The sequence below is a fragment of the Falco cherrug genome, chromosome 3 (genome assembly GCF_023634085.1).
Source record: "Falco cherrug isolate bFalChe1 chromosome 3, bFalChe1.pri, whole genome shotgun sequence".
Taxonomy (NCBI): Eukaryota; Metazoa; Chordata; class Aves; order Falconiformes; family Falconidae; genus Falco; species Falco cherrug.
In genome coordinates, this window is record NC_073699.1 from 53,010,549 (window position 1) to 53,035,174 (window position 24,626).

The 24,626-nt window shown below is 43.9% G+C and overlaps 1 protein-coding gene across 1 annotated transcript in view; it reads left to right on the forward strand.

The window, feature by feature from the left end:
• Positions 1–762: 762 nt before the first annotated feature.
• Positions 763–24,626, forward strand: part of KLHL14 (kelch like family member 14) — a 63,614-nt gene continuing 39,750 nt past the window's right edge. Inside the window, 3 exon segments of the mRNA XM_055705845.1 lie at positions 763–1,623; positions 1,625–1,887; positions 18,012–18,133. Coding sequence (XP_055561820.1) covers positions 949–1,623; positions 1,625–1,887; positions 18,012–18,133 — 1,060 coding nt within the window. The 5' untranslated portion in view covers positions 763–948.

Below are 24,626 nucleotides of genomic sequence, written 5' to 3' on the forward strand. Positions count from 1 at the left end.
GGCGGCCGGGCAGGGCCCTGCTCCCCGCCGCCCCCTCCCGCCTCCCCCAACTTGAACTTCACGTAGTTACCGGAGTTACGGTAGCGGCGCCGCCGGCTGCGAGGAGAAGCGAGCTGGGCAGGACAGCAGCGGGCGGGCGGCCGGCCGCTCGCCGGGCCCAGGGCTGCCGCTTCCCCCCCGCCCCCCAGCTATTTCTCCTCCGGGGTGCGAAGTATCGCAAACCCCCCCGCGCTGGGCGGAGGAGAGGGGCTCAGCTTCGGTGCCGGCCAGCGCCGGGCCCCCGCCCCGAGCACGCCGGGCCCCCGCCCCGGGCAGGAAGCGGGTCCTGGCGCCGCCGAGTTGCCAAAGCGGCCGGAGAGGGCCGGGGGCGGGCGGCGGGCAGGGCGGCTCGCCCTCCCGGCACTTTCAGTCACTTGGTAGTTTCTCTGGGCATCGTGGAGTCGGGGCGGGGGGGGCTTATCTGGTGTGTGTTTGATCGCGTGGGTGGGTGGTAGGGGGTTTGTTTGGCGGGTAGCTCTCAGCTTTGGAAACGTCCCCGGGTTCCTCCCTCCCCTGGAGACCAGCCCGGTTTGCACCGAGGAGGGAGGAGAAGGGGCGGGGGGGGGCGAAGAGTAAAAAAAAAAATAAAAAATCTCCTCCATCCCGCCCAAGTTGCGGCCTCTCCGACCGAGCACGGCCGTGCCCGGGGCGGGGGGGGGCGGCTCGGCGGCCGGAGGGGAGCCCGTCCTCCGGCTGCTCCCCCCCCACCCCCCCGGCGCGGCTGCTCCCCCCCCCCCCCCCCCCCCGCGCCACCCGTGCGCACACGGCCGGGATGCGCCCTCCGGGCCTCTAAAGCTCTGTGTTTATTGTTGTGTCGTCCCGTGTGTCCCCCCACCCCGCTCTCCTCCCCACCCCTCTGCCCAGGTTGGAGGAGGGTTTAAAAGGCAGGTGTGTCGGAGGCCGCTCGCCATGTCCAGATCCGGGGACAGGACCTCCACCTTCGACCCCAGCCACAGCGACAACCTGCTGCACGGCCTCAACCTGCTGTGGAGGAAGCAGCTCTTCTGCGACGTGACCCTGACAGCCCAGGGCCAGCAGTTCCACTGCCACAAGGCCGTGCTGGCCTCCTGCTCCCAGTACTTCCGATCCCTCTTCTCCAGCGGCGGCGGGAGCGGCGGGCACCCCCACGCCCTGGGGCTGGGGCCCGGCGCCCAGGACGGGCTGGGGGGCCCGCCGAAGGAGCCGCCGCCGCCGCAGCCGCAGGAGGAGCCTGGCACCCCGTCCTCTTCCCCGGAGGACAAGCTGCTGGCCAGCCCGCGGGCCATCAACAACCTGGTGCTGCAGGGCTGCTCATCCATCGGGCTGCGGCTGGTGCTGGAGTACCTGTACACGGCCAACGTGACCCTGTCGCTGGACACGGTGGAGGAGGTGCTGTCGGTCAGCAAGATCCTGCACATCCCGCAGGTCACCAAGCTGTGCGTGCAGTTCCTCAACGACCAGATCTCGGTGCAGAACTACAAGCAGGTGTGCAAGATCGCCGCCCTACACGGCCTGGAGGAGACCAAGAAGCTGGCCAACAAGTACCTGGTGGAGGACGTGCTGCTGCTCAACTTCGAGGAGATGCGCGCCCTGCTCGACTCGCTGCCCCCCCCCCGTCGAGTCGGAGCTGGCGCTCTTCCAGATGTCCGTGCTGTGGCTGGAGCACGACCGGGAGACCCGCATGCAGTACGCCCCGGACCTGATGAAGCGCCTCCGCTTCGCCCTCATCCCGGCGCCGGAGCTGGTGGAGCGGGTCCAGTCGGTGGATTTCATGCGCACCGACCCCGTCTGCCAGAAGCTGCTGCTGGACGCCATGAACTACCACCTGATGCCCTTCAGGCAGCACTGCCGGCAGAGCCTGGCCAGCAGGTGAGGGGGGCGCCGGGGGGCGGGGGGGGCTTCCCTCACAGACGCCCCCTCGGCGGCGGCCGCTGCCCGCGGGAGGTCGAGCGGGGGGGAGACCCCGCAGGGCGCGGAGCCGAGGCGGCGACGGGCAGGGATCCCGCGGGGGCCGGGCCGGGCGCCCTGCGGCCGGGCAGGGGGCGGCGCGGCGGCTGCGGCCGCGGCCGGGCCGGGCGACGGGAGCCCGCCCGCGGCGGCGGCTGGAGGGCGGCGGCGGGGCCGAGCTGCCCGCCCCCAGCACCACCAAACTTCTCGTCCCCTCCCCTTGGCCCGGCGGGGCCGCTGCGGCCGGGAGCAGGGGAGGGCGGGGGGCGCCCGGCCGGCCGCCCAGCGGCGCGGGGGGAGGCAGTCCCGCGGCGAGTCGGCGCGGGCAGGGCCGGCCCCGCGGCGCCAGGCGTCGGGGGCCGGACCCTGGCAGGGCAGCGGCGGGGGCGGAGGCCGCGGCCGAGGGCGGGAGGCCTCCTCGGGGGCCGGCGGGGCGGGCGGGTGCGGGCCGCGGCGTGGGTGCCTGGGCTGGCCGCCCGGGGAGGCCGTGCCCGCCCCGCTGCTGGGCTCCCGCCGGTGCTGGCGCCGGCCGCGGGTGCCCCCGCCATCGCGCCGGGTCCGTGGGGGCGACGCGTGGATGTGCGGCTCCGCCGCCCGAGTGGAGCCCGCGCGTCGGAACCTGTTGTGATTATTTACTACAGGCCGTATTTATTTATTTTTTCCCCCGCGATGTTACTCCTTAACAAGGTGTTGCATCTTCGGGGCGTTTTAAGCTGTAACACTCGGAGTCCTAAATCGAATCGATTATTTTTGTAAATAACTGCGTTACCCACATACACCCCGGTATTGCTGATGTTGGAGTGGTGTCCACATTGACCATGGAAACTTGGGACTTCATAGTCCTCACATCTATGATCTGCCAGTTATTTTTATTTAATGAGATAATGAATCATGATGTCAAAGATTGACAATACGAGTTTGGTGTTAGGAACCGAAAGCATGCTATGTAATTTAATGAGCAGTAAATATACCCAAAATGAAGGGGATGTTTTATTTTTCTCCGTTTAAAACATATGTTTATACTTAATTTCATTCAAAAATGGGAAGATAATACCATCTTCCAGTGGTATTATTGTACAGTAGCACAGTAGCGCAGAAATCAAAGCACACTTTGTATTTATTCAGCTTCTTAGAACTAATACGTGGATATTATTAATTACTTGAATGACAGCAAGAAAAACTGGTACATTATTAAATATTTTAGATAATATGCTCTGTTAACATTAATGCAGAGGATTCTTTATATCTTCATGTAATGGGTACCCTAATGATTTAACTTCGGGAATGCTGTGCCTTCTTTTATTATCTCTGGCTAGCTCGCTCTGTTAGTGTTTTGTTGTGCTTATCACCTTGTTGTCTGATTCTAACTCCAAAATCTTACAGCAAAAAACACATACCAGCATTTTGCAGTGTGAAGTATTTTTGAGATGCCTCTGTTGTAGCTGGTGCGGACCCCTCACATTTCAATATTCAAAACTGTTGACTTTCAAAAATGCAAAACCCACCTCCTTCTCAGTCGAGATTCTGCACGCTGCCAGGGGTATGCTAGGGCTCATGTCCTTGTGGATTGCTGAGATACCAGCCGGTTTGGTTCAGTGAAGATACCTTCCAGCTTCAGTGGTCCATGTCATTTGAAGGATATGTAGTGGTGTTCTGACCACTGAATGCTTACAAGTGTCATGGATGCTGCAAGAATCTGATACTCCTGGTGCTGGGAACTGGCTTTCCCTGTAAGCGGGAGCGTACACAAAAGGATCACACTTTAACTAGACCTAGATTAGATTCTAAGTTGTGATTACTTAAAGACTTACAGGGGACTCCAAATGCCACAAACACCACATTTTTTATTTGTAGTAGGTCCGCATGTCTGTGTGGAGAGTGGTATTTTGGATGCCCTTAACCACAGTGGGTGAAAACGTACCATCACCTCAACTTTAAAATGTGTTTAATGACAGCATTGTAACTGGCTTCCTTTGATTGGGTTCTTTGGTGGTGGTGAAATGGAGCAAAACCATTTAGTTTTCTCTTATTTGTCAGCAGGTATTAGAACTTACTCAAAGTGTTAAAATGCTGAAGACGTTGAAATGCTCTGGGATACAGAATGCAATTGGTATATTTTCATTTGGGGTCTTGGATAATATTCCTGGCAATTCATAAAGGTCACAAAGGCACACCTTTGAATCTTAATCACTTTTAAGATTTCATCAGGCTGCCTAAGTGTACAAACGCCGCCTTAAGCATGAATGAAGAAACAAAAGAAACATACCCAAGACTATAGAGATTTCCAGACTTGGCCTCCCTGTTAGTTGTAATTTCTGTAAAATTGCAATTTTAACAGGTTGACATTCATTCAGTAAAATTTTATTCTAAGGAAGAAAATCTGCAAAGGTTTCCTTAAGTTACTAATTTGCAGAAGGAAATCTTGAAAGTCATAGTAAAATATGTGTGCAAATACATAAAAATTATTACACAGAAAAGGACTTTAAAAATTGATTACCATTTCTGTGAGCAATGGTGATCTTGGTAACTTGGAATTTAAAATTTAATGAAAGGTCATTCACAAAAGATTCGTATGTCCTTAGGAAGAGATTAACTGTTCCTCTTGTGCAGTACAGTATGGGTAAGTGGGAAATACAGGCAGCACAGTGGCATAGCCAGCTGCTTACTGTGTATTGAAATTAGAATTGTACTCAGAATTAGAACTTTCCAATAAGTTTTATGCATTTTTTTAAAAAAAGATTGGTTTTTTGTAACACGCTGCTTTTTTAAAAAAGAGTGTACACATACGTATGTACATGTCCATATGTGCACTGCCACTTTGCACTACTTTGTAATTGGGACTACTTAGATTACTTAAAGAAAATGAGTATAATGGGAAGCTTGAAATGTGGTGGTTCTCCTCTGAAATGTAACTAAAGGTAGCTCTGGTTGTTTCTTTAAGCTTGTTCTTTATGTGGTACATCACATGTACTCACTTTTCTGGCAAACACAAGGTTTTGCTGTTGTTAGGGCTGGAGGAAAACGATTTGGGATCATAAGAGCCAGACTGTGTGCTGTGAGCAGAGTTATTTATGAAGTTTGTGGTACAAATGGAGATCCTGCAGCGCAAGTGGTGCTGGGGCTGGTAGGGACCCCGCTTGTCTTTTGTGCTGCAGTGAGAAATGCTGTTTACCTTCAGGGAGAGCAGGGTTTTGTTTGTGGTTGTTGTTTTTTTTTCTTTTGTGAAATATCCTGAGAGAAGGTAACACTTGAACGCCCTCATGCAATTTTGTGAAATTATTTTTCAAAGTACAGCAACTAAACGATCATTGTTTAAGAAGTTGAGAAATGACGTTCCTGACTTGTGAACCTTGCTGTACACTGTGAGGTTTAGGACTTTACCACAGGGGGTGGGTGTTTTGGCTCTGATCGGGCATTTGATCAGGTGCTCAGCTCTAAGCAAAGTTAGTAATTCTGTTGACGCTGTGAATCTCACCTATAGCAGGGCCTCAGCACGCAAGCCGCTATTGAAGCCTCTTGAGGCACAGCCAGTTTTGACATCAGTAGGAAAAATCCCAGTTGATTTCAGGATGGAGAGGGTTGGGCTCACTATGGTGACCCTGACCATTAGGCTTAAATGATGTTTGTGTGTCTCTGAGAGACACAGGTAACTGTGCTGTGTCATGTTTTCTGTAGTTCCCGAAAGAAAATACATTTAGCTAGAGGAATGTTCATCTTTGCGTTATTTATTTGACTCTTGGGACTTCACTGGAGTATTGTGTTGATTAAAATGTCTCTGTGCTTTATTGTGTAATATATTTTATATAATACAGTATGTGTTTTCAAATTTTAAAAACTTCTGGGTTAGAGCATTACCATGTTGCTGGAAAGGATTTCACTTTTAAAGATGAGTGAGCTAGTGAGAATTGTTATTGCTTCCATGTTTACTTGCCACAATGAAAATGGTTAAAAACACATCACTGCTATGAAATGCCGAGCTTTTAACTTCAATTTTGCTTGTGCTAATGCACAGTATAGCTGTAGACAGGGAATGGAGCATTGTAGAAAAAATATTTAAATTAAGGGGCTTATTATTAAATGTTTTACCTAAATATTGTTGCCTTTTTATAGAACATTGCCATGATTTTATGGTTTCACTCGCCTGTAACTATTTACAATGACTTCAGTTCCAGACAGACATGGAAAGCAGGCTGGGTGGGAAGAGGCAGCCCCTTAACCACCTGGCGGTTGCTCCTCTACTGCAGGACACATGCAGCTCCTCTCGACATCAATGGGCATTTGGGCTGGTCAGCTCCTTCCAGGATTTGCAGGCAGAGCAGCAGTTAGATGTCTGTGCAGCTGCATCAGGTACCTGAAGGCAGATGGGAGTGAGGAAAGTAAGGCTAGGAGAGAGGGGGAAATGCAGAAAAATAAAGGAATTGAGGTGCCCCAGGGGAGAAACAGGACCTAAGTAGCAGAAGCAAGAAAGTACAAATGAGGGAAAGGGGGGAAGAAAACAGTTTGAAAGAGAGAGGAGTGAAAAAAATAGGATACCAGACAGCAAAGGAGGTGAGGGGGGGAAAAAAAAAAAGACCCTGACAGATAAAAAAAGGAGAGGGAGTGAAACAAAAGAAAAATCCTTAATTCTTGGCAGAAACAGGGAAACAGCATCTGTTGTCAATACAGCTGAATATTTAAGTTTCTAGAAAAGCTATTTCAGATGTGGGGGAGGAAAAATGGATGGGGATCAACCAACTGACCTGAGATGGGAAAAGCTGTAGGCAGGAAATACAGAATTACAGAGTAAAAGAGAAAGGAGGAAAATAAAAAGACAAAGAGGTAAGACGGCTAAGCCTGACCATGCTGTTTTCTGGGTTCAGTGAAGTCCCAGCATGTACAGACCCAGGTGTTTTTCTGTACTTTTTTTTTCCCTGGAATACTAGACCTTGGGGAGATTAGAAGTGCAGATTCTGGTCCTTCTGCATCTAATGTAGGTTTTTGGTTTTAATTTCAGCAGAGAGAGGTTGTCATCCAGGCTGCTTGGCGTTAGGTAATATTAGTGAAAGTGTCAGCAAATTAAACAGTGAGAAGTTATGAAGATTATATGTCCAGTTTTCACTCAGTAGGGAGGTGGTAACTGTTGATGAAGAAGGAAAATATGAAGTGCTGAACAGAGTGAGATGCTAACATCTATGTGGAAGGCATGTCTACCCAGTCTGTTTTACTTCTATGGAGGAAATTAAAAATTTCAAGAAACTGGTTATATTCCTTGGCAATTAAATTATTTCCTTCTTGAATACACTGTGTGTCTACAAATCTCACAGACTGTAGTTCAATTTGACTTCTTTTTCTACTGAGATTTTTGTAGGATCTCAGTAGGGCACGTTTGGTGGTTGTAAAAAAAATTGTGTGTTTTTCACTGAAATACATTGTTGTGTGTTCTGGTAATGGCCAACTGCCTGTGCCTTTGTGATCCTGACACCAATACCTGGATTTTTAACTAATATTCATACTCATGGTTAATTGCAAGTGAGAAGTATTTCAGACCCCAAATTAACGTCAGGATAAAAAACATACCTTAAAATGTATGTGGATTATTAACATTTACATTATGGTGTGGATGAAGTGATTGTGAAGCCCTGGTTTATTTTAGTGGCTTTGGATCAGGTTTTACATGCCTGAATTAATATCAGGAAATTGTGCCTGTGCCAGGACTCTCTCAGCTGAGCTGCAGAAGGGAGACTGACACATTAGAGACTGGGGGGAGCTGAACCACAGACCTGTAGTCAGTTTAATCCTAGTTAGTCTCACCTACTTGCCTTACTTGCCTTGTGTGCATTCATTTGCCTTTGGAGACAGGCTAGTGCTGAAGTGTGAGTGGAGCGTTGTCAAGTATCCAAGCGGGAGGAAGGCCTAGAGCTCAAGCTATGGTCAGAGGCAGCACGGTTGTCCTAAATGGACTGTTGTGGGTCAGCACAGTCCTTGGGAGCCTTCTTAAAAGACGCACGTGTCCTGGCTGGTAAAATCCTTGAGAGCTCTGGTGGCATAGGTGATAGCCAATTACTTGGCCCAGCTGTAGTACTCATTAGGGGAAGCATAATTTATGAAGAGCATTTAATGGCCTTTCTTATGGGCAACTGTCTTTCCAACAGCTATAGATGAAGAAAGGATGCCAAGTGTCACGTGCAGGTATCTCCCCTTCCCTTGCCAGCCAGTGTCCTGATCAGAGGTACCAGTTGGGGTAGTCTCCTTTGTGAATTGGCAGCTGCTTCTGGTTTATGTCCTTGGGCAACACATAGTCCCAATATCTCTAGCTCCTTCCCTGTCTCCTGCCACTTCTTGCTCCAGAAGTTGTTTCTCAAAGTCCCCACCTGAAAGCCTTTTGAATGTCCAAACTACTCATTTTCCCTTACCTAGTCTGCCTCATAAGCTCCTCCTTGCTTCCAGGCCCCTCTGCCAGATAGGGCTCCTCCCCAGATCCAGTCTACCTGAGCTTCACCTCTACCTGTCGCTTCTCTTGAATCCTCTGCTGCCATGGCTCCTGGCCCCTCAGTGCCTCTTCCACCAGGCTCCATACCTCATGCAGACCACTGTGGACTGCTCCAGACCTCTCAGCTTGGATCTCCAGAGGCTGCTGAAGCTGGTTGGTCTGTGATGCTCCTTGGCTTTCTGTCACCCTGGCCCTTGTAGCACTTGAAGCAGCTCCAAATATCTGCATCTGCATGTCCAAACTCTTTTTCCAAGGGGGAAAATTTTTCACTGGATTTCAAGCTACGTTGTTCTAGAGGGAAAATAAAGTTTAAAAAAAAATAGTTTTAGTAAGCCGCTCAAACTGAGGACAAAGTGCCTGGGAAAATGGGAACTTCATCCTCAAATGCTGTACTTCAGCAAAAATGCCCCTTTCCACCACCCGCAACAGTCTGTACAGCTCATTTACAACTCCTGTAGGTACCTACAAAAATGGAGGTGTCTCCCATGAGGTCCTGTGCTGTTCTTGCGCATGCTTTAGCAACACAATCCAGGATTGTCCAGGGAGAACTTAGGTCACAGGTCATGCAGAGCCTCTTAGATGAGTAATTTCCCTCTCAAAGTCCTCCTGGTATGATTTATACGTAAGAGTATCTCTTACAAATGGAGTGCCGTAGGATCATGGTGGGCATCGCACACACCTGTCTTGGCCACCTCTATGCCCTGTCTGAGGCTTTTCTGTTCACTCTTTGCCTGATGTGCATCCCCTTCATGTGGAGAGAGGAGACAGAAAGGAGAAGGTTTCTGAAGGTGTGTTGTGGCCTGGGGTGACTATGGTTTTTTCCTTATAGCAGAAGAATGTGGAGGTTCTGAGTCTGTAACTGCTGAGCAGTGAGTGGAACAGAGCTGTGATGGTGTAATTGTTTGGATTCGTACTTGAGGAGAAAGTACAGTGAGGCTTGAGGGCAAGGGAGTAAGGAGAGCAAATGTAGAACACAACATCAACAGGAAATAGTTTGCCAGGAAAAAAGATTTGGTTCTGTTAAACTCACATTATGGAAAAAATCCTTGTAATCTGTAAAAACACCATTTTATCTTTTCAAACAGCTCCTGTGTTTTAAAAATCAGAGCAGTTTTCTAAATCAGAGCAAAGTTTCTTATTATCCTTAGCACAGCATGGCCTGAAAAGATTGAGCAGGGGAGTTAATAGGAATCCTGAATGAAAGTTTTGAGTTGGACTCCACTGCTCTGCAAGTATCTCTGTTACTGATTTTCTTGAAACAGATCCTGTCTGGTATTACAGTTTTACCAAAGGATCATCCGAAGAAATTAAGGAATATGGGAAGTTGAAACCCATTAGTAGATACTTCCTGGCATAATTTCTTATATTTGCTGTCTCCTTGAAATATTCTTTAAAGACTGTCATCCCTAGTACTTAGTAGTCAGTGCTTCTTGCTGTATTCTTGGAAAGCAGACAATAAACTTTGAGCAAATATTATCAGCTGCCAAGTTCAATGGAAGCAGACTGTTTGCGATGAAGCTGGAAGTAAATAGAAGTTGGTGCCACTGTTGGTTCTTACTGCCTTCCCTGACTGCTGCTCCTTTCAGGAAAAAAAAAAAAAAAAAGCTGTGGAAAAGTTAACCAATCATAGCTTGGGTAAGACAGCAGCAAGTTGTTGTTTCTTCTTCTCGGCTTCCTAGGGAAAAGGAGGCTCAGCTGGGGTGAACACAGCCTCTGATGCAAAGAACTATCACCATGGACATCTGATATAGAATCAAACAAAAAAAGGACCTTCTTGACTTTTCGCAGTCTGAAAATCAAAAGAAGAGTTGATTGAAATGTCTTAGGAGAAAAATGAGGATTTGACCACCCCAAAGCACTCTATAAACATTTCCATCTTGCCATCTCTGCCTAAACCAAACAAAACAAAACAAAACAAGTGGGGAAGGGAAAGCACATTGCAAAAGCATCTGGCTTTGACATTTTCTGTAGTTCTATTTTTAAAAGTACTAAGGAGAAAAAAAAATATCTTTTAAGGTTTTTCAGAACTTCCAACAATATGGAAGATCAGTTGTTTGCATAGTTTTGTCAATAAGATTCATGATACAGGAGGTTTTGTGATTTCATTTACCAATATAAGCTTTGCTAGTAATTCCTCACTTAAAATGCTTCAGATACTCACTGTGGGGCTAGGAAGGATATCTTTAGCATTCAGATCTCAGTGAATTTAAAGATATGTTCAAATCATCTATTTGTGTAGATATTGTCACTATAGAAGTACTGTTCATGATCTCACATAGACAACACATCTATTAAAAGCCTGTCTCAAGCTATAAGGAGCAACAGTGTGGTGCACAAATACAGCAACCTTGGCAGGACTCCATGGGAAAGCTACTGAGCATCTTTCTGGGGAACTGCACCAGTCTCCTGTCAACATGAAGAATAAGCTGATAGTACAGGGAGACAAAGGTGAGAAGGACATTCCTGTGTGTTCCTCCCCAAGGAGTGCTGATGGTAGATGCCACTCTTCAGGATAGTTTCCCACCCCTAAACTACGTATTAGTTCTGAGATTGTTATCCCAGAAGGAAGGGACATTCACTTTAAAAATCTTCCAACTGAAAAAAATACCCTAAGTCTTCAAGATTTACTTAGAGGCCATTCTAAAATAGTAACAGCACTGGGATCGGATTCATAAAGAAAAATTGGATATCCAGAGCTCCAGATAGATTGTAAGTTATTTTAGTACAGGGGATGGAAAATTATCTGGCAACTGTAGAAATAAAGGAAACTTCGTCAGGTAACTTGGCAACAGTTGAGTGTGGCCTGTCAGACAAAGATTCACTTACCCTTAGCTTTCTGCATTTTAGATAGAGACCAAAAAGAAAGATTGTTGTTGGAGCAAACAGTGACTCTCCTTTTTTTCTGTGTATTTATTTTAAAAACATGCTTTGGACAAAAAAAAAAAAAAAAATCTAGTAGATTCAGAGGACAAAGGCAACAATCAATGTCTTCAGCAAATCATTCCCAACTTAGTATTTATGTTCCTAAACTTCAGTCTGTCAGTGGTCAGCAGCATGCATTAAATGAGCAGGAGAGCAGGTGTCTCTTGGGCATCACAGAACCTCTTCACTGAACATTATGGTGAGCTTGCTGCAATGAAGGCCTGTCCTCGGGGCCTTCTGCTAAGCATGCCCACGTTGAGAATGAAAAGACGAAAACCAAAATCTTCATGGCACTGAAGTGAAGGATAAGACTGGTTTTCAGGTAAATTATTAAATGAAGACTTGTCCGCGGGGCCTTCTGCTAAGCATGCCCACGTTGAGAATGGAAGGATGAAAACCAAAATCTTCATGGCACTGAAGTGAAGGATAAGACTGGTTTTCAGGTAAATTATTAATAGAAAGTTTTTTCACGTTGTTTCAAGTGTGCCTTCGGCAATAGGTACCTTAGAAGAGTCACAAAGTCCATTCATAAAGAAACATTCATACATTCAGCATATTTGGGAATGTATTTTGAACCTAAGAACTAAATAATTTCTTGGTTGTAATTTGCAAGAGGCTATAGCATGCTTTAGGTTTTGACAAAATCAAGATATCCTTTTAGGTCTGTACTTTGCCCATAAGGAGAAAGATATTTATGGTGGGTCAGAGGTCCATCAGAAGTCTGATCTGCAGGACTTGATTGGGTGGCTGTGAGACCTCAGGTCCTTTTCCTGGCAGTGCTGTAGGGTTAGGAAGATACTCTGGATGCCTATTCACCTGCAGATTATGATGTTCAGTAGTTCATTTTATTTGATAACAAAACCTCACAAAAATTCTCCGTCCAAGATAAATTTCACATTGTATCTTACAGCTTTCATCAAGTTCATGGTTTAAACTCCTGGATAATTATTTCTCTCTATTAAACGTGTTGCTAATCATGGCTAACTTTGCAGTCAACTGTGTAAGCCAAAATCTATTGAAATAATCAGTTTTCATATGACACTTTTGTTGCACTGAAATGCCTATCCAGGAGCAGGGAAGATAATTGTCAAAGATCTCATCAAATGTTTGGTGATGGCAAAACACTGTCCTCGGTCACAGGCAAATGGATGCCTGCAGCATCAGTTCAGATTTGCAGACTGCAACTAAAATCTCCATTACATTTTTGTTGGACACAACACTCCTTCAGATACCTTTTTAGAAGAAGAAGGTTGCAAAGGACCATCCTGGTTTCTGAAGATTAAATTACATCTTTAGTTGTTAACAAAAGGTTGGCTACCAAAATGCTGATTGGGACAGTTGCCTGTTACCTTGAGGTTGGTATCTAAACCTCTTGTTTCTGCTGCAGGTTAATACAGCCTCTTTTTCTGAGATTCTTGCTACTTGTTTTGACAGTATCACTGTGTGTTGGCCTCCAGTTTCTCAAGTCCTTTGATGTAATGAGGGGTGTGGATGTGATTGAAATTCACCATCTGCTCTTGTTGGATCTGGGCTGGTCTTCTTACTGGTTTTGTTCATGCCTGAGTTCAGTGAGCAAATGCCTGAAGTTCAGTTTGGCGCTGTTGCGTTTAAGGTCAGCGCTCAAGCAGGAGCAAGGCATCCCATGTCTGTGAGATCCCTGCTCTGACGAGCCACCTGGCTCTCTCCATACTCAAACCTATGGTGATAGCCTATATTAAAAGAGAATTAATAATCCAGAATTGTGGTTTTATTGTAGCTCTGAGTTAAGAGGAAAGTATAGTTGCATAGTCTTTTTTTTTTTTTAATAGATTACCATGTTCACCTGTAGTTTTCTTTCTGATGTGTAACACTACACCAAATGCATTAAGAACCACAGAATTGCCACTTCATCATTGCATTCTTTATGTTTCTTTGCATTTGCTAATGCAGAAGGGGAGCCTTATTGCATTGTTTAAAAAATGGAAAGAGTGTGGAGCAAACCTGTTGTTGTTGGGACTTGTTTTCTTGCTTGCCAGCCTTGGTAGAATGAACTTCTACTAACTGCCCAGATAAGGAAAATCCATCAATGCAAGATTGGTGGATATGCTAGTAAAGAAGAACAATGTACAAGAAGAATATTTCTCATTTGTGTGTTTTGCATTAACATGAGGCTATCAAGGTTGCAAAAGAGCAAAGTTGGGGGTCATTTTCAGGAGTATTGAGGTCTGTTACTGTCTTTTCTACTGATTACTTGTGAGTTGATAAACTCTTGGGCTCAGCATTTTGCCCTGTGTATTCATGGTTAGTTTAGACTATGGATTAGTGACCTGAGTTTTAGAGTTGATGTACATCTGCTGCTGCCTATGAAGTGAGTAGGATTTAGGTATGTTGATGGGCATTAAACATCTCTGAAAATCTGAAGCCACTTAGAAGAGCTCTCAAATTCCTGGGTTTGTGTGCCTGAAGGAAATGATACAAGTTTGAAAATGTTGACTTTAAAATAGACTTTGGTTTCCAGTCTTGTAAGTAGACAAAATAAATTTCACACCACATGGGGTACCCATGAACTTAATTAAGGTGAATTAAGTTTTTCAAAATCTTTGCAGAACAGAAACTGCGAAGTGTGTGCAGAATAACAACACATGTATGTCCATCAGTGAGAACTAGAGCTGTGAACTCTTGGTATAAGAAGTGCTTTTGGGGTAAGATATGGGTAAGTTTATCTCAGCTTTTTGCCATGACATCAGCCTGCCTGGTCATGGTTAACATTATTTTAGCCTTTCCTGACCAGGACCCACTACTGTTAATTGAACACAAGGTGATCATAATAGCCTTGCTAGGACTCCATGAACCCCACAGTATGTAACTGTGTTACACTGTGAAATAAGGACAATGAAAAGAGACTGTTTCAGGTATAATGCAAAACATTTCACATGGCAATCTTGAGTTATGCAAATAGCAAAAGTAATAATGCAAGAAAAGGAGAAACTTTATTTTGCTAATATATTACACACATTTTTAAATCCTGCCTTCATCATAGTATTTCACTGAATTAATTTTATTAATGTTTGGAAAAGTTTTCTACATATAAGCAGCGATCATTTCCATGTCTTTCATATTTTAGAATGTATTGTAAGGTTTTGACAGCACTGCTCAGTGCAATACGAAACAAAAATAATATGTAATAAAGAAATTTTTTTCAAAACCTGAAGTGTAGCTTTCACACCAAAACTTAAAAAACAGAATTAACTCCCAGAAAACACATCAGTTTAAAATGTGCTGTTGTGGTTTAACCCCAGCCAGCAGCTCAGCCCCACACAGCCACTCACTCACTCCCCCTTGGTGGGATGGGGGAGAGGATCAGAAAAGTAAAAGTGAGAAAACTCATGAGTTAAAGACAGTTTAATAAGTAAAGCAAAAGCCACACAGTCAAGCAAAGCAAAACAAGGCATTGATTTACCACTTCCCATGGGCAGGTGGGTGCTCAGCCACCTCCAGGAAAGCTGGGCTCCTGTAGTGGTTACTTGGGAAGGCAAACACCATCCCTCTGAACATCCGCCTGTTTCCTTCTTCCCACAGCTTTAGATGCTGAACATGGCGCCGTATGGTCTGGGACATCCCTCTGGCCAGTTGGGGTCAGCTGTCCCGGCTGCGTCCCCTCCCAGCTCCTGGTGACCCCCCAGGCTGGTGAGAGGCAGCACATGCCCTGGCACTGTGCCAGCGCTGCGGGGCAGTAACTGCAACATCCCTGTAAGTAGATGTTGCCAGCACAAATCCAAAACATAGCTCCATACTAGCTACTGTGAAGAAAATTAACTCTACGCCAGCCAAAGCCAGCACACATGCATATCTTTAGTCACTGTATTATCTTTGCTTGGTTCACTGGAAGAGCTCTCAATACAGATGAATTAGAGACTTTGAGTAAAAGAGCTCATCTTTCCGTTTCCCCTGCGAGAGTTCCTTGTGCTTTTGGTAAAGACTGTGCTGGCTACAAAGTTCTCATTAAATTTTCATTAAGGGCTTCTGTTCATGCTACATCTGATTTCAAACATGTAAAAATACAAAATACTTTTTAAACATTCCCATATAGCAGTGCAGTGCCTTCCTAAGAAACAGTAGCTTCTCAGATTGTTTAGCTGAAAAAGTAATGTTAAGGATAGTTGCAGCTGCCAAAGTCTGGAAACTCAGAGTTGTATCTGACATTTCATTCTTCACCTTAACTATTGAGCCTTGGCCATTCATTGGTTTTTCACAGTGTTTTGGAGTTAGAAGGGAGTTTTACAGATGAAAGATGAAAATCAAAATAAACTCCTTCATCAAGTAAACCTTGCAAGGGCATTTTGAATTTTACAATACACAGGGAGTTGATTGTGATATAACATACAACACAAGAGGGTTGGAATAAACAATTTATTCTCTATCGTTAGGGATGACCATGCATAACTGACTTATGGCTCTGGTTTGCTCTGCCACTTGTTACGTGTGCAGTCATCCCTAACTCATACCAAAAACAGTTTATCATGCTCCTGTGTTGCATAGTTTTTATGAAATGTTCTCCCATTAAAAACTTTACTGGGGAGATTGAACGTTTCAAGACGCTGGCAATGCTTATGAAAGCTTTCTCCAGAGCTTGGTCTCACTTAGTGGAGTCTGTGCTGACAGTGATCATGAGACAGTTCCTGACAATCCTACACAGATACAGTGTCACGGGCAGGTAGCAGTCATCATTTGATGTTACATGGCAGATTCAGTGCAGAGGTCAAAGCCTGGATTGTCAGAAACACTGAAGGACTGCAGGGGCTCTCACCAAGTCAGGAGCGAAGCAGGGGAGCAGGACAGTGTGGGACAGTGTCACTGCCCCTGCAGCGTAGCTCCTGCCCTTGCAGTGAGGGTTTTCTCTCTTCCACTGCCAATTCAGGACCTTCCCTGAGCCCTAAATCTATTTAAAAACAAACAAGGCCATCTGCCAGATAATTCCCTGGCCATCCTTGTGATAGATGTATCTGCAGTCTGTAGCTGTCTTTTGGATAGCCATTTGAAAGGTTTCATTCCTACGCGTCATGTGGATCAAGGCTTCAGCTGCATGCTCCCTTCCTGAAGGAGGTTTCTTTTGGGTAGTGTGTGTCTACATCACAATCTAGTTCATTTTGCCCAGTCTTCTCAAAAGAGGATGCAATCCTGATACAAATTGGTGGGTCCCCAACGCTCATTCTAGGTTGCAGTTGGAGCTGAGCCACTGGCATGCCTCAGCAGCAAAGCACCTGCTGCCAGAGTGCACTGCTGAGGCTGGAGCTCCTGGGTGGTGGTCTGAGCCCAGTGTCTGCAGTTGTGGTGGTGGCTTTTCATTCATGGCATGCTGTACCTTTCCTAGCCGGGAGTGTTTGCTGCAGAGTGCTACAGTGATGTTGTGCTTGGAAAGATGTTGGGGTTTGGCAGGGGTGCTTTCCACCGAATGCACGGTGGCCCTGCACATTCATTCGTATCGATGCATGTTTTCCGGGCTACCTCACATTCCTACTTGACAGGAACATTTTGAGTGTAGACCTTTATTTCAGTGTTATCACACCCAAGCTTCGTACAACTGATGAAAGTTCAATTATATGTGAAGTGACTATTAAAGCATCAGGGCTCATCTGGGGGTCTGGGCCTCCCCTCCCCTTTTCACTTAAAATTGTGCTAAATCCCTTAATGTTGGGAAGAAATCGTACATTCATCAGGTGGAGCGTTGGAGGCCAGGGTGCAGATAACCGCTTTTACTGCATATGAGACATTGCAGTCCTGTTCTTAAGAACTGCCAGGCAGATTGGGAATCACGGTCACGGTTAATAGCAGCGAATTGCCAGCTCTTGATGGGTGGGTAGTCACTCCTTTCAGTGGTTGCCCCCTGGGGGAGAAGGTAGAAAAACAGAGGGAGGGAATTAGAGTGACTTTGCACAGTTGAGCAGGTTCATGCCGCTGGATCAGTGGCAAGCATTGGCAGGGCTCCACTCTGGGGAGGCTCACAACAACATCACAGTCTCATTTTTACCAATTGGTGTTGCTATAGCCAGTGGTGCACAGGGGGAGAGCAAAGAGAAAGGGGGAAGCCAGGGGGGAGAGTGAAAGCAAGAGTCTGGACTAAATTAAACAAACAAAAGTGCTTGTAAGTAGCATTTAACCCATAACCATTAGCCCAGTGCTGCTAATTGTACTAAACTATATATCTGAAGTTCAGTGTGTGATTAAAGAGTTGGCTCACAAACTCTCTGCATAACCTTAATTTTTTCAAGGTTCTTTGAGTGTAGAATGGCTTATAATAATGATTTTGACTAATACGATTTTTGACATGCAACTTTAATGCTTAACCTTAGTACAACTCCAGAGCATTTCATGTGTATTCAGCTGTAAAGAGTGATGATTTAAAGGGATAATATAAGAAAAAGGTCGTTCTAGAATGAACCTCTAACAAATTGCATAAAGGAAGCTTATTATTCCATGAGTAGAGAGATATGCAGCTTTTCTGATCATTTTTTCTGCTTGGTTCAAAAAATTGTTGAGACATGATTGGGAAAAGAAACAAAAAATGAAATAGAAAACTGCAAGCAGTGAACATTCTTTTGATGGTTATGATTTTGTTGCCACTAAAAATACTCCTCAGTAATGTGGTTGTTCATCTTTCCTCTTGTTTTGGGTGAAGAATTCGTTCCAATAAGAAAATGCTGTTATTGGTTGGAGGATTGCCTCCCGGACCTGACCGGCTACCCAGCAATTTGGTTCAGTATTATGATGATGAAAAGAAGACGTGGAAAATACTGACAAGTAAGTGGTTTATTTTTGTACAGTTGTCTTGATGAATTTAAAAACATGGTTAATCAAATTAGACACTTTATTGATTTGTTTCTCTTCAGAGATTTGTTTATGTATCACAAGGGGCTTCACAATGGAGCAATAAATTGAGATTGCAGAAGATGCTAATTTTATAATAGGTTAGGCCTAAATTAACATTGGCTTAAAATCATTCCAGTAAGTTTTTTAAGTAAACTTGTAAGTCTTTCATACTGCAACATGAATACATGAATATTGATGTACATATGAATAAAATCTGCTGTAGGAAAATAAAAAAGGCACTGTTCGAGACAGTTTTCTCAGAGTCAGATCCCTGGTAAGCCATAGTACTAGAGCACACCTTTGATACTCTTTTGCATTTTCATTTCCTTCTTCCAGCTTTATCTGTTGTCCACAATCATTAAAGAAAGGTTTCCTCTGTACTGCTCTGCATCCATTGCTGACAGAAGCATTGGTGGAATATACCAGCTACAATAAACAGTGCATGGAGGCTCCTATCACAAAATTCTTTCCCACCTTCTTTTAAAGGTTGATTGTGTTTTAGAGTAAGTATTATGCCTCGAGCATCGAGATTTGGAACTTATTGTTATGTTGGTTGCGATTCCAAGTCTGACTTGGTCATGGAATCAAATCATAGCTTCTTGAGTGCAGCAGGCTGTGTGTGCATTAGTCCCCTTGTGGCTAAACTGGCTGCATTGGTCAATAAAACTAAATTTTAACTGTCAAAATTGCCCAAAGCAGTATAGATAAAATAATAAATGAGCAATTTTGATCCATAAATCAAAGCCATACTTCTAGAACTGGACAACTGGTAAAACCTGGTTTTCCTAATAGACCTGCTTTTTTTCCCTAGTGAAATACATTTTACAGAATTTTGTTATTCATCCCTTATCCAAAGTCCTTTAATGGGATACATCCACATTAATATTATATGCACAGGTTGGGATTAAAAAGAATTAAAAAGGCTGCTGTGATGCAGGACTTGAAATGATGCCTTTGCAAATTGCTTTCTCCCATGGAAAATTTAGGAGCTTTTCTCAAAGTGCTGCAATGTAAAGACTGCTTAGGTATAGATACCCTGGACTAATATTTGAGGGTATTGTATAAGAATGGCAATTACAAAAGGCCATATGAACTGTACGTTAGAAAAATCTACAGCATCTGTACTAGGGAACATACACGTTTTTCACAGTTTTCAGAATAATGAGATCTAATGCTCACCTCTGTATGCTACTTCTAAGAAAATTCTGAAGATGGTAAGTCAGTGAAAAATCAAACATGTTACGTAAGGCAGAAGTGTTAAGTTTTTTTTAATTTGTTGCCTCTAATCCAGTGGCTCACCAGGAGGGGCAGGAGAAATGGTTTTCCTGCTTCAAGATCTGAACTCTCCGCTGAGTTAAAGTAAAAGCCTTTACTCTGAATCTCAGTGATCTGTAGATGTGTCAGATTTTTAAGAATGACATTTACTCAGTTTTTAGTTACTTACATTGTGATTCTGTCTTCAAGACTGGAAGAAACTGGATCAAGGGGCACGATACCTAAATGTTACTCTGGTTAGAAGTCCATTGCTAGTATTTGAGTAACACCACCATCTATGGTGGTGTTGAGAGATGTTTCTGAATCATTTTATGTAATATTACCAAAAGATTGTAGCCTTTTTTGTGTTACCCCTAACAAAGAGTAAACAAAAATTCTCTTTCCATTCTGGCTAATGCATGTAACCTTCTGTGCTGTGATTAAAGGATAATGCATCTGTTACAGTCCTAGCTAGTTCATGTTCAAGTACTTGGTGCTCAGAACTGAAAGTCCTGAAGGTCCCAGGATCTTTCTCAGTGTGGCTGAGAACGGCTGTCAAATATACAGCCCCCTCGTGACATGAGTAATCCTGTTCTTACAAAACCTTCTAAAAAAGGATGCCCTCTTGGCCTGGACTGCTGTTCAAGGAACACAGAGAAGAATGCTTGTCTTTTCAGACTGAAAAAGACTAAATGTTAGCAGCGTGATTTCTTAGAAAATATTATTACTACTCACTAAATAGTAGCAATAATTATTTTAAAAAAAAATTGAAAAAAGAGTTTCAAGTATCCCCTGCTTTATTTTCCAACTCAGTATAGGAGAGAATGGGAAGTGGAGACAAGTTGGAGTAGAACTTTTGTCCTGTCCTTTCCATAAAACGTTGAAGGACTCCACAGCACAGGAGTGCAGGGACTTGAAGAACTGTGACTGAGCAGTTTTAGGGAAGACAACAAACTAATCACCTTATAACATGATGATAGTTGAGGGTATTGTATAAGAATGGCAATTACAAAAGGCCATATGAACTGTATGTTAGAAAAATCTACAGCATCTGTACTAGGGAACATACTATGCTTCATGTTTTTCAGAATAATGAGATCTTCCAGTGCAGTCCTAGTGTTGTATCAACACAGTATGACATTTGTGGTGTGGGGAATATCTTTATTTTTCACGTAGTTTTTGCAATTCAGGAAGAAGTAAATTTATTTCCTTTCTTTACCCTTTTACCTTTCTCCCAGTCCAAAGTTTTGGAAAATAATTGGTCTGTTTATTCTTATCAGAGACGTACAGTTAGCAGTGAAGGAGGAAGATATTTTTTTTCTGTTTCTTTTTCACTTGTTTAGGCAGTGCTGTCAGTCCTGAGGTTGCAGTTCACCCCCAACTCGTCAGTGCAAACGAGGAGTTTGCTCCCTAATGAACAGGAGCAGAGCAAAAGCCACGTCCTGCTCATAAGATTCTGTGATGGGAAGAATCTTAGTCCTTGAAGCCTGGTTATTTTAGGCTGCTCTATCTTATTATCACCTTAGGTGTATTTGATTTCCTCTTGTACTAGCAAAAGTTTACAAAGTCTTTTCTTTAACTTTCTGTCCTCCAGTAGGCTCCCCTACGCACCGACAAAAAGTCAGGTTTTGCCCTTAGAGGCTTACTGATCCAATGTAAATGTGCACAGAAATTCCCCTTTCCTTCTTCCAAACCCACCTACATTACTGGTTTTCTGCTGTCTGTTCCAGTGGCGTTTGGAGGGTAGGGAAGGTGGGAAAGAAGCTTGCAAACACTTAGCCCTGGGTGCAGTGGCAGGGTCACTGAGGATGAGATAGATGAGAGAAGTCTGAATTTCCTTTCGTCACCCTCTGCTGAGAGAAACCCCAGAAGTTACTCAGCAGGGCCTGCAAACCCATTTGAGAGGGAGCTGCTTGCCTGTTGCCTTTTTCCTTCTCGGCGCGGAAAGGCTGTTGCAAACCGTTCAGTTGCTTAGGGGTCTGTGTCCTGCCTTGTGTGATGCATAAGGAACAGGAGAAGATCAACCATCAGAAACTACTGACTCTGCGTAAGCCATGGCGCTGCAGTTGGAGCTATGAAGACAGTTGCAGGTGGAACAGCACAAGCTATCGAGTATGACAACTCAGCAGAGTAGCAATCTCATTTTGTTCCCACGACAAGAGTAGATCTATTGGCAGGAGATACTGCCCACCTCTCTCTGCCTGGCTAGCCAAAGCACCAAATGCATCAGTACTAATGGGAGTAATTCTAAAGGTATCAGGAAAACAACTTGCCTTGTTCATAGACCCAGAAGAGGAGGGGAAGCATGCACCCATTTCCAATTTTTTAATGTCATCATCTATAGGCAAGAATGCTATGGCTCGAGGGATCAGTAGATTTTTCACAGTCTAGTATTACTGTGTATTTTTCCTGTCTGGTATTTCTTAGAGAGTTCTTTTTTTTTCTTTTTCTTTTTTTTTTTATGTTGGCAACAAAGGATAGAGTCAGAATAAAGAAAAAAAAAAGGAGAAAGTAAGTGGCATTTTGCAAACATTTTCTGCCACCTAATTTTACTTAATGTGGGTACAGTCCTAATCTGAGATCCATAACATGCACATTGCTGTTTAATTTGAAACACTCCTTATTGCACAGTCATGCCTGAGCAAAGTAGAGGCTTTTAGAGACTGTATGGCAAAGTACAGTGAACGTATCTTCACTGTGTGGTTTCTTTTCAGGCTTGCCTACACATGCACAAACACCAGTTCATTTTTTAACTGGATAATACCTATGTCACATAGCAGGAACAGGCTACTACTGCCCAGTGGCACAAACTGAATGGCTGATGGGTGTTTGACAGTCCTTGGTAACAGCAAAAGTTCTGTTCTATTAATGGGGTTTCATTATTCTATAATATTTCGCAGTCTTCATAACTGTGTACTGAATGTGGGGCAGTGGGGGGGTTCTCTGTGTCACCACCTCATGCCTCACTGCTCAGAACCAGCCACTGCTGCTTGGGTTTTAATTACCAGCTTCGGTCCTGCCAGGAGTCCTCGTTTAATCTTAGAACTCCTTTAGCTGTTTGTTTAACTGCAATGTTTAAGATTAATTAAACTTTAAGGAAGTGAAACAATGTTTTGTTTGTTAGAATTATTGTGTAATAATTGCAAGTTTCAAAATCCAGAGCCTATAAAGATTTTTTGTGTTCAGAATTGCACAGCTCTCCCAAAAACCCTACTGCTAAGGCAATGATGTATTACTTTCACTTTCATTATATGTTTTTAATCAGAGCGTGACTTCACACTAGACAAAGCGATGCTTTATGCATGGTCTCCCTTGTTTTTTGCTAAAATCTTTTGACATGATTAATTTTACTTTAATGCTTTTGTCTTGTTGTAATGGTAAGGATGATGGGTATAAACCAGGGCAAAAAATACATGCTCTTCTGTCATAATGCCTCAAAGCATTTAAAAAATATATTAAATGAAAGAAAAAAATATCACAACAGACTGATCCAACTGGAATTAAATTTCTTGCTACGTGAACAGAGAATGCAAGAAATAAATAAAAATGATGCAGTCATTGTTTTAGTTTTATTTTTTCCATAGCAATGTATCCATCTGTCTGATTAGAAGCGATGAGTAGGAGAGAAACTGTGTCTTACAGATTTCTAGGTATACAGCAAATTGTTCTTTCAACCTAAAATTCCTTTTTCTTTACAGCACAAAAGGGTAAAATATTGGAAACGTTACTGAACTTTTACATGGCACTTCCCATCCATGTGAAGCTGCAGCTGCAGCAGGTCTTTCTTTCATATCAGTACTTTGTTTTTCAATAAGATGCTAATTGTAACCTTCCTTTACCTCCCTAGTTAACCGTATCATCTGGGTAAACCAGTGAGCACCAAAATAGTGGCAAACACATGTATGGGCAATAATGCATTTATACCTAGGGATTGCACTACATTTGGGTTTTAAGCCAAGGCCAATGTCATTGTCCAATGAGAAGTATGACATGGATGATATATTTGGATAGGAAGGACAGGGAAATGTCCAGAAGGTCACTAGACTGGAGAATTTAGTCAGTATGACCAGCACCTCATTTCTGGTTACCTCTTTTCCTAGTTATTCCTTAGTCTTATTTTTGTTATCTTGACCCTCCTGCCCTTTGCTGGGTGTATTTAAGTCTGTTGTGTTTGTTCAATGTCTAAGGACAAACAATGAATCAAGCACTTCGATTTCCTTCTCCATCCGTCTCCTTCATGCCAGCAGCAATCACACAATATCAAGGAGTTGTCATTTATTTGTCTTCCTCTGACTCACTGATCATAACAAGCAGCCAGTAACCTTTTCATCCTCAGTGCTCTGTTAAAGGCAGTCTGCCTTCTCCTTCCTTCCCGAGGTTGGCTGTGCTTTCATTTTTCCATGAGGCAGTCTCCACTGCAAGTAGTCTGGTCTGAATGCAACATATTTTCATTTCTGTCATTCTGACTTTTTAAATTTTCCTTGAATATGTTCTGTGGCAGTACAGCCTCCTGTACAGCAGTCCTCCATCTTCGGTAAGAACATTTTGAATGTCAGCCAGCACTTGGGCATACTGGTGGTTCTAGAAACCATTTCATCATCATTATTTATGCATTTTATCCACAGAGAGCTCAAGTAAAAGGAAGGTACAATGGTTTGCTTCGTGTCACAAGTCAGCATCAGAGAACCTGGGTCAGTCCACTCGCTAGCCCACATCGTTTCTGCTGGTGTAGGTTGTATTTCTTTTTTCTCTGTTTTCTTTAGCCATTCTTTGGTGCTCCATTGTATCAGACTTTCCTACACAGCATGATACTTGGGCAAATTAATGACAAATCTCCTGTTCCTCTGTTTTTCTGAGATAGCTTTGGAGTCACTAAGAGCTTCCTGTGTTGGAGTGCTTTATCCAGTTTTCTCTTTTCCAAGCTGGTCACTTACAAGACAAACAGTATGATTTACATGCTTACATCAGAGGTTCTTGGGAGAAGTTTCTGAAGGCTTGAGTGTCATCTTAAGTACCTCTAGATGGCTAGCACATATTGTGCCTTTGGAAATATTACATCTTCTAAGTAAATACATTCATCCACTGTAGAGCTTTTACTTTTTAGAAGAATGATAGTGTGTTAGGAACAAAGGTTTCCTCCTTCAGTTTACCCCCAGTCAATTGGTAACTG